Here is a 9,731-nt window from a genome sequence, read left to right as displayed (position 1 = left end):
CATGTGTGCATGCGGCCCCAACGACAGTGACAGTGACAAAGGAAAGCGGGAGAAAACCCAAATAGGCCGCTGCTTATTCGTCCCGACATCCCGAGGGGGATGTCCCCGGCACACGACGGCGCATGTCTGCTCCTGTGCTGTGCCCGCCCCTGCCGGGTTGCATGCACAATAATTCTGTGCCATGTGGGGGCCCTGTAACAGCCGCCAGAAGTTCCGCACCGGACGGAAGCTAAGGTGGACCCGCCGGCTGGGAGAGGTGAGCGGTGGCAGCTGCGCATTAACGCATGGCAACCGAGAGCTGTGCTGCACGGATTGGGCAGCAGAAGAAGTGACACAGCACAGCACACTACACACATGATGGCACGCAAGTACGCACAACCCTTCACGGTTCAACTAAAAAACCCTAAAACCCTAAGGCCCCAATACGGAATAGGAACAACAGGCCACGATGGGCAGCAGGTACAGCGCGAGGGGGTCTGGGCGCGCAACATGCCAGCGAGCTCGCCCGCACTTGATGCGTGGGCAGCAGCCCCAAGCGGACTGAGCCCCCTTGCAGTAAGTCAGTACGTACCCATTCCTTCGTCACTTCAGCTGCCTCTACTGGGGCCGTTGCTGAAAGCGGCTGAATCTGCTGCAGCGGTGCTGCTGAGCTGATGAGGCGGCTTGTCGTATGGTTGCCGTTGCAGCGCTGGCTACGACTTCGAATGCAGCTGTTGTTGGGGTTGTTGGGGTTGGGGTTGCTGCTGCTGCTGCGGGGCCATCTTGCTTTTGCTGCCGCCAGAGCGCTTGGACTCAATAGCCTGCTCCAGGTGCCGTACGAGTTCATCCGCAGTGGGCCTTGCGGACGGCTCATGGGCCCAACACGCCTCCGCCAGTGACCTGTAGCGCCCGTCAACCAATGGGGGGGTCGGGACGGGCAGGTACGGCAGATAGAGCAGGAAGCGGCTCTCGGGAGACTAAGAGTTCGATCATTCGCAATTCGTCGAAGAATCGGCAGTCGCACTAAAGGTGATGATAGTGGCGGCAGTAGCGGCAGTGCAATTCAGGCGGTCTGGGTAGGCCCAAGGCAAGACCAAGCCTGCACTACTCCCCCATTGCACCGCCCGCACACCCACCTGTAGCTGTACGGCACCCAGGAGGGCATCTTGGGTCGCATGAAGCGGTGGGCCACGGCATTTGCGATGACGGATGCAGACTTCACCTTGTCGTACACTTTGACGCCGCACAGTAGCTGCGATATCAGTACACGTCAGATCATGTCAGGCCAGGCCAGCTCAGGAAGGACCTCCATTGAAATGAGGGCTTGCGGGGAACCCGGGGGTTTTCCGCCTGGATGTCCTCGCAGGGTTGTACGGAATATTTAAACTGCCCTAGTCCCTAGGGTTGCTGTCTCCAGGTGTGAACCTCTGTTGCACCGGCCCGTTGCAGCGCCATGGTATATATCCATCATTTGCCCCACAAACCGATATCTCCCATAACTCCAGGCACGGATAAGTCGGCACGGCGTGCTTGCCCTTTGCTGTCCCCCACTCCATCCCTTCCCCCCAGTTCCGCCGTGAATGAACTAGTGGTGTGGTGTGACCCCATCTGCGCAAACCACGTTTAGGCTGGGGTTGGGGCGGGTCGCCCATCAGGCGCGAGCCAGCGGCGGAAGGTCACCGGGACACAAAGCGCAGCGCAGCTGTGCAAGTTAGCGAGCAGCGGCTCCCCCTCCCCTTTCTCCAGCTCGGCTTGGAAATGAGATCTGCGGCGTTGGAATCCGCCCAGGACGCCCCCATGTTCCGCCGGCAGCCACCGCAACTGACCGAGGATGGATACTCAAAACGGGATAGAGATGGGAACCAGTACGGCACCCCTGTCTGCCCCCCCCACGTGGTCGTCCACCGCTACCATATTCCTACATTATACGCACTGTCCGCCTCACCTGGTACATGAGGATGCCGAAGGCTGATGAAGGGCGACGGGGAAGTGGACGCACGAGCAGTAGGTGACCAGCGGGCAGGGGCCACGGAGAGAGGGAGGGAAGGAAGCCGGGTGAAATAAACAAGATGCAAGCGAATGAAGAGGGAGGGGATGTGCGCCTTGTCAGTGGTAACGTTCAGGGCCGGAGGCGGCCGGACCGCAGTGGCATGGGCCGCGGAACCCCGGGGGGCCGAGGCGGGTTCCCGGGCGGGAAGCATCTAGCCAGGTAGCACGTGGACACAGCTGTGTAGGCCGCCGGGGGGAGGAGCAGGAGGGGGGGGGGCAGGAGGACAGGGTTAGGGACATGCACGGAGCCACCGGTCCTACCGCTACTTGGACTGCGCCCACCCCTTCCGCTGCCAGCCCCTATGGAGAGGGCCTTGCGCAGGTGCGTTGCTCACCCTCACAAGCGGCGGGCGCCGTCGGCCGCAGCCCCACATCACTCCACTCCCCACCCCGCCACACCTCCACCCCTTACCAGCACCTACCGTAGATGTCCACCGCCGCACCAAGTGACCTTTGACCTGCACATACCGGTGCCCAACGCACGGCGACACGAGGTGAAACACATGGCGGGATGACTTAGGGTTGCATGGCCGTTGCTTGGCACGCGAAACACAGCAGCAGTACAAGGAGTGCATGAGTCTGTCGGAAGACAGGCACAGCCGCACGACCGGCAGGGAGCAGCCGCAGGCGGGCTGCAGCTCCTCTCTCTCTCCCCCCCAGGACTGCGACACTGTCAGGGGACCACCCGAACGTGATGAGCTACACGACACGGCACGACAAAGCCCTCGGTCGCCAAACAAGCAAACAGACAGACAGACAGACTGGCAGACAGATAGACAGACAAATAGACAGACAGACGTGTATACGCATCGGATGCACCCTTTGCTCCAACTGCTCCCAGGAACCCGAAGGTCCCTTTCCCCACCCCCTTTTTTCGGGAAACAAGGGCCCAACCTCCGCCCCGCAGTCGCTCACCCAGCAACACCTCGGGGGCCACGTGGGTGATGGTTCTGCAGGTTTTGTGGAGCGGTCGTACAGGGATAACGTACGGCAAGACAAGCGTCATAAGGCGGAACTCGGTCATACACGGCAGGGGACACGCAAAGGCATCTGTGCCTCGCCCTCGCCTGAAGCTTCAAAGCCACCCCAACTCCCCTGCCCATTTCCCCCATCCCGCGTTGCCCTTACCCGCTTGCCACCGCCTCGTCAATGACCAGCTGCCCCTCGTCGTCGTGCGCCATCATCTTGGCCAGCCCGAAGTCCGACAGCTTGGCCGTGAAGCCCCTCGGGTCCCTCGGCGAGCTCTTGAGCAGCACGTTCTGGGGCTTGAGGTCGCAGTGCACCAGCGCCAGTGAGTGCATGTGGCGCAGGGCCAGAGCGATCTCGAGGAGGGTCAGGTACACGGACTGCAAGGGTGGGGTGGGAAGGAGGGTGGCGATGAGGGCTAAGATGATCAAACCCTGGCTGACATGTGGAGTGATAAAGCAACCCCCCTCCCCTCCCTGTCAACTCCTGTTCCCCCGTCAGCCCCTTCCGCTCCCTCTCACCCGCATGTTGATAGCCAGGTAGGTCTTGGCGGGTGCGGAGGAGGCGGGGGAGGAGGAGGAGGGGGAGGAGGAGAAAGCGGAGGAGGTGGAGGGGCCGGACTGAGGAGTGGCTCCACTTCCTCCTGCAACACCGCCCGTTTGCGGCGGCTTCTCTGCAGGGCGTGGCAGGACAGGGCAGGGCAGGGCGGCAGGATTGCAGAAGGGTCGTGACGGAACAGCACAGTATAGTACAGTACAGAAAAGAATATTACAGTAGAGCACAATGCCGTAATGTAATGTAGTGCGATACAGTACGGTCAGTGCAGAAAGGCGGGTTTATCAGGTATGCAGCTGCGGGCAATCCTAGTCCTGGTCCTGGTCCTGGTCCTGCTGCTGTGCGGCACATCCCCGTTGGTACGAACACAAACGGGGATGGCCCCACCCCGGCGTCGGAATGTGTGGCCATCTGCCAGCTTTGCACTCCCGGCCATCTTGCCCGCTTGTCCGTCCGTGCCCCCCTCTCCCCTTTCTCGTCCAGTCAGCCGTACTTCCGTACTCTTCTCACTCACTTGGTTTGTTGGACAAATGTAGTTAAGTTTGGCGATAACATAATTGTTGGGAAGAACTAAAGGGTTACAATTATGAACCTTACAGCGCTCGCTGTGACTTTGTAGTTTAATAAAGTTTAACTAAATTAAACTCCATTTTCGATGAGGAGCGTAGTCTAACTCACTTGGTGTGACCCTCTCAATGAATTTGCGGTTCAAGATCGCATCGCACAAGCTGCCGCAGTCGCCTGGAGGGGGAAAAAAGCGGGGAGGAGGGAGGGGGCCGGAGGGGAGGAGAGGGAAAAGGGGGAAAGACGAACCACACACGAGTGAAGCTGCTGCCAGGGCAAGAGTGTACCAAACGTAAAACTGACCGAAAGGCGTCCGTGAAGACCGCGACCTCGTGATGACGAAGTGAAGATATGTCGGAAGAACTACCTACCTAAGCCGCCAGGACTAATCAAGAAAAAGTAGTATTGCCAAGCCGTAAAGAAGTAGGTGTAGAAAAGTAGTTGTGAAGGCGACGGAGAAGTAGTGAAGCAGTGCTGTCGTAAAGCTGGCATAAAGTTAGCTGCTGGCCTGGAGAACTAGCTGATGAGCTGGTACTGAAAAGCTGTCGATATGCAAGTGCTCCTCCCAAACCCCCAAAAAAACTGAAACGCGCGACCGACCCGACCAACCCGGCTATCCTAGTCTAGGGAAAAGGGGGAGCGGACAGGGGTCGATCCAAACCGCACAGCCACACGCGCAGGCCCAACCTGCACCACGCACGCGAAACCCCCAGCCGTCAGCCTGCCAGGCCGCTGCCTTTGCTTAGCCCCACCTCAACCCCGTTCACTCCGCTGCCTTCGTCTCCCTCCCATTTTCATCAACTCTCCCCCAAACCAGCACACCCGCCCAGCCCCAACCCCGCCACGCAGCGCCTCAGAGCTCCAACTTACAATACTCGAGCACGAGCGCCATGGCTCCCTCGCCTTTAGACCCACAGAGACGGGGGGGAGAGGAGGGGAGGGGGCACGGGAGGACAACGGTATGGTTAAGAAATCCGGACGCCCGGCCAGCCACTCCAAAGCAGTATCCAGCCGGCATATGATCGGTGTTGTGACCCCTGCCCCTGCCCCTGCCCCTGCCCGTACTCACCGTACAGTTCCTGTCCTGCCTTGGGAGATTCCATGAGGGAGGGCGAGTGGCGCAATCGGAAGGGTCGGGACTCGGACGGGGCGTCCACAGAGTCACGAGACATGTCGTCAGGCTTCTCAAGCCTTTGGAGTCAGCCAGCGGTTAGGGGCAGTGAGGGGGCAGGTGGGGGTAGCTGGTGGTTAGACAGGCAAATAGACAGACAAGCATTTAGAGAGGACAAGATCGCTCCAGCCACCTCGCAGCCTTCTTTCCGCCCCGCCGCATCAGCCCATCACCTCGTGCGCTGTACCTTCGCGCAAACCCCCCCTTGGGATGCCTTCATGGCCCCTTAAGTCGTGTGGTCCCCTTCCCCCGTCCCTCTCTGCCCCTCCCTCTCTCCCTCACCTGACATCCATAAAGTAGGCGGGAACCTGCCATCACCGCCGCCGCCGCCGCCAACAACAACAACAGCAGCGGCCGCGCCACCGCCCAAACAGCCCCGGAGCAGCACCATGACGATCACCAACGGGCAATAGTAACAACCGCGGCATGACATGGGTATCGCATGTGTGGGTACCGTTAAAGGTCTGAACCGCGATAAGGGAAATGCCGATGGTTACGATGTGTGTGTGTGTGTGGTGGGTGGTGGGTGTGTGTGTGGTGGGTGGTGTGTGTGTGCGTGTGTGTGTGGGGGGGTTGAGTTCAGCCTTACTGAGGTTGCATTGGACAGTTCGGGCTTAGTTGGGTTCGGGACTCGGATTGGGAAACCAGCCGGTTGTAAGCAAGGCGTACGGCGGTCAACGTACGCCTTCGTCCCTCTCTTTGAAATCTCCAACTGAGCTCCCTTCTTTCTCCTTTGACCCAATCCCCACGCGCAGTTCCCCTTTCCCCTTGCTTCCCTTGCTCTCATTTTTTTCCGCCTCCCCTGCCGCTCTTCCCCCTCCCCGCCCTCCTTTTGTCGCTATCAACCCTTTCACCTGCACAATGTTGATGTGGCTCATCGACACTGACGCCACGAGCTCAATTGCGTCGTGCAGGTTTTGTTTGTGCAGCCCCAGTCCGTGGCTTGATGCGAGCAGGTTGGAGGAGCTCTGTACGCCGGCCAGTCGGGACTGCTTGATGATCTTCACGGCGACCTCGGTGCCGTGGAAAGTGCCCCTGAACGGGGTGACACGAAGCACGTGGTGGCCACAGGCGGGGTCAACTGGAGAGAGATCAGACACCGGGGACACCGGGGAGCTGACGGACGGAGGAGCTAGCAGCAGCGGCAGCACAGCAATCCAAAGCCCCTGGATAGGGCCCCCCCCTTGCTTACCGCAACACGCTCCCGCGGCGTCATCTGCATCGGGTCCCCCCCCTTCACTAATCACCCCCCCGACCCCACCCCGGCCCTCTGCCCGCATCCGCGCACCTGTACACTGTGCCGTACCCTGGTAGGCCCGTACCAAATTGCATGTGCGTGTGAGGACGAAGGGGGGTCCGCGTGGGGAGGCGGAGCAGCGCGCGGTAATCGTGTTATGTGGTCAGAATCAGTTCAGGTGAGACATCGGGGTCAGGGCCATGCAGAGCCGGGGCCCGGTAACAGTAACGGCAGGTGGCGGTACGGCAGCAGGTCCGGACACGAACACACCAACCTGACTGGGACATCGACACGGTCCGGGGGGACTCCGGTCGAATACCCACTTCCCACGCTACCCGAGGTCGCCATATCGCCACACAGGCAGCAACTACCACCACAACAACCGCAGGGCTTAAGTGAGGGAAGCGAGGTTTACGTGTACAGCACATGCACAGGGCAGCAGCCGAGGCAGAAAAGCAGGGTGGCCGGCGCCCTTCTCGTCCTCCTCCTCCTCCTCCTCCGCTTCCACCGCGCACTAATTGGGAACAGTGCTATACACGGGCACAGCCTGTCCTGACGCTGGCTCCACAGCTATAAACCACAGCTGCAGCTACAGCCACAGCTACAGCCACAGCTACGGCCGCTGGGAATCAGTTAGTATTATGTTTCAACTGCAGCCCCGCCCCACCCCGTCCCGCTCTGTAATCCCCATTACCCGCTCCTTCTCACCTCCCTGTCCAATCTCCTGCAGCAACTTGATGCTCCGCAGATCCTGCTGCCGAGCCTCTGAGCGCCCCGATATGGTCATCTGCACCGCCTGAGCCGCTCGCAGCCGGTCGTGCATGGAGGCGATGATGGGGGCGAGTTTGGAGGCGCCTGGAGGGGCGGGCGGGGCGGGGAGGGAGGCACGTGCAAAAGTGAAGGAGAAAGGAGATGGAGGTCAAAGGGGAAACAGGTGGAGGGGGAATCCGGATAGTGAGGCGCCGCGGGAGAGTCTCAAGCCCACTTTGGATGGATGACAACCTCCCCGGGGCTGCCTATATACACGGTGGCAAGCTTGTCTCAAGGGGCCAACGCGGCCTTCGCAACTCTCCACCTATTCTCCCAGCCAGTATGCCTCCTATCCTTCCTCGTCCCGTTCCCCTCTCCCCCATGTCAAGACGCCCTTTCGTCTTACCCTCCCTTCCTCTCCTCACCCCTCCCCGAACCTCCTCCCTTCCCACTGGACCCCGTGTGTGAGTTTTATTGATCCGTGTGTGTTTTCACGATCTGTGTGTGCGTGTGTGTGTGTGTGTGTGTCACATATCTTGATCTTGATTACCTCGCGGCACCTGGGCCGCCTCCAAGTGGAAGGAAACACTGCGTGTGGCCAGACCAGGAAGCAGTCGCCGGGTTTGGGCCGCATCGCTCTCCGACGCCGACTGGGACCGGCCGCTGCTCTCAGCTGTCAAGCCTGCTGCCAAGGCCAACCGGCTAAGATGCGCCGCGGAGCCGCGCCGCGCCGGATAGTCCAGGTCAATATCACCCTCGAGCGGCTCCCGAGTGGCTGCCGCACCAGCAGCCGCTGCGCCTGCCGCCGCCGCCGCCGCAACCGTGTCGCCCTCCGTCGCCGCCCCGTTGGATGGCAACGTTGGTCTCTGGCTGCCGCCGCCGGTGAAGTGCGCCAAGGTGAGCAGCGCCAACGGTGCCGGCGGCGACGACGGTCCCGACGGCGGTCGTACGACGTGCGCTTGGCCGCCACTGGGACGCGGCGGCTGGGCCTGCGCTGCAGCCGTTGGCGTAGGCGGGGCACAGGACGGTGAGGCCCGGTCCCCGCCACCGCCACCGCCACCGCCGCCGCCTGCTCTGAAGCTGGGTGTCAGGGACGGCAGCGCCGGCGGCACAGCGTCACCTGGCAGAATGAACGACAAGGCGCGCTGCTCCTCGGGACCTCCGCCGTCGTACGGCTCGTCGAGGGGGTCACCGGAGGGTGTAGTGGCGGTGGCGGAGGCCTGGGCAGCGGAGGGTTTGCCTCGTCGCTGTGTAGCGTCCTGGGGTGTTGAGGACGCCGCGGGGCAGCGGGGCAGCGGGGGGCGTCAGGCCCCGGCAGCTGTGGCCCCGGCTCCGTGTGCGTATCCTCGTCCCAAGCCCTAGTGAGGGCCCGGGGCAGCGGCGCCCGCACAACCCTGGCCTCCATCCCTTAGCTTCTCTCCCGTTACAGCCCCTCCGTACCCCACACCACCACCCGCCCACCTGCAACTGGGAAACCAGGTAGTGGTACTCCGGTCGTACAATGCCATTGAACTTGGAGGTTATCACGGGCAGGATGGCCTGGTGTGGTGGGGAGGTTGGCGGAGAGGGGGAGAGAAAGGAGGGGAGAGGTTGGGTTTTGCGGGTAACGCTGAAATGAAGAGGATGGACGCTCAACAGGCACGCGGACGCCATGCTCCAGTGCGCAGCGGTGGCTACCGGTGCACAAGCCGATAGATGAACACGCACAAACACGTCGTGGGCACACCGCCGCCTCCTTCAACGGGGCCCAAAGCCCTCTCTTTGGCGGCAGGGCCGGGTATCGCTGGACACATGCGACGCAACGCTGTGCTACTTGCGCTCCGGGTCCCCAACCGGAGGGGAGACCTCCCACTGCGTTTTTGCTTGCCCTAACGAACCTGAGCAACACGGGCGCCCTGTGTTCTTGTGTACCTCACTCCCGCCCCCACCCCCCCCACCACCCAAGCCCTTCCTCTTCAAAGCACCTGCAGCAGCTGTTGCAGCTCCTGCACTACCGCCTGAAGCAGTGGTCTGGGTAGGCTGGTGCCGTACGTGACGTACAGCGCCATTCTGGGTCTGCTCTCCCCGCTGATGGTGGCCAGGGCCAGGGACAGGGGCATGACTGCGCCCCGGGAGAGGACCAGGTCGCGAGGGTAGGCCTTCATGCTCTGAGAGGCGGGGGGAAGGCGGGGGCCAGGGAGGGGGATCCGGTAATCTCGCGGCGGAGGGTCATACACACACACACACACGCACACAGCCCCCTCCCCTTTTCTTTCCACGGCAGCTCACCACCGTGTACGTCTGGCAGTCGTCAATACACAGACCAGCCACCTGCTTGGACAGGGCCTCATCCAGGAGGGTGCGATGCAGCAGCAGGGTGTGCCCCTTGCAGGGAGGGCCCTGATGAGGGGTTAGGGAAGGGAGGGGGGAGGACGGGGTTACGAAGGGAAGCTGCACGTGACACACACACACACACACACA

At 61.7% G+C, this 9,731-nt stretch overlaps 1 protein-coding gene across 1 annotated transcript in view; it reads right to left on the bottom strand.

Moving 5' to 3' along the window:
* Nucleotides 1-692: 692 nt before the first annotated feature.
* Nucleotides 693-9,731, bottom strand: part of VOLCADRAFT_94591 (uncharacterized protein) — a gene marked incomplete at both ends in the record, with an annotated part of 32,850 nt that continues 23,811 nt past the window's right edge. The window contains 18 exons of the mRNA XM_002953729.1: nucleotides 693-879; nucleotides 1,116-1,231; nucleotides 1,925-1,947; nucleotides 2,451-2,486; nucleotides 2,944-2,978; nucleotides 3,157-3,374; nucleotides 3,516-3,667; nucleotides 4,228-4,290; nucleotides 4,984-5,016; nucleotides 5,183-5,304; nucleotides 5,567-5,592; nucleotides 6,139-6,319; nucleotides 6,573-6,591; nucleotides 7,230-7,376; nucleotides 7,822-8,530; nucleotides 8,733-8,810; nucleotides 9,236-9,418; nucleotides 9,540-9,650. Of these exons, the coding sequence (XP_002953775.1) occupies nucleotides 693-879; nucleotides 1,116-1,231; nucleotides 1,925-1,947; nucleotides 2,451-2,486; nucleotides 2,944-2,978; nucleotides 3,157-3,374; nucleotides 3,516-3,667; nucleotides 4,228-4,290; nucleotides 4,984-5,016; nucleotides 5,183-5,304; nucleotides 5,567-5,592; nucleotides 6,139-6,319; nucleotides 6,573-6,591; nucleotides 7,230-7,376; nucleotides 7,822-8,530; nucleotides 8,733-8,810; nucleotides 9,236-9,418; nucleotides 9,540-9,650 (2,439 nt within the window). The remainder of the gene's footprint in view (nucleotides 880-1,115; nucleotides 1,232-1,924; nucleotides 1,948-2,450; nucleotides 2,487-2,943; nucleotides 2,979-3,156; nucleotides 3,375-3,515; nucleotides 3,668-4,227; nucleotides 4,291-4,983; nucleotides 5,017-5,182; nucleotides 5,305-5,566; nucleotides 5,593-6,138; nucleotides 6,320-6,572; nucleotides 6,592-7,229; nucleotides 7,377-7,821; nucleotides 8,531-8,732; nucleotides 8,811-9,235; nucleotides 9,419-9,539; nucleotides 9,651-9,731) is intronic.

This window comes from Volvox carteri (genome assembly GCF_000143455.1).
Source record: "Volvox carteri f. nagariensis unplaced genomic scaffold VOLCAscaffold_38, whole genome shotgun sequence".
Lineage (NCBI taxonomy): Eukaryota > Viridiplantae > Chlorophyta > Chlorophyceae > Chlamydomonadales > Volvocaceae > Volvox > Volvox carteri.
Note: the sequence above shows the minus strand (reverse complement) of the source record. Positions and strands in the feature narration are given on the sequence as shown.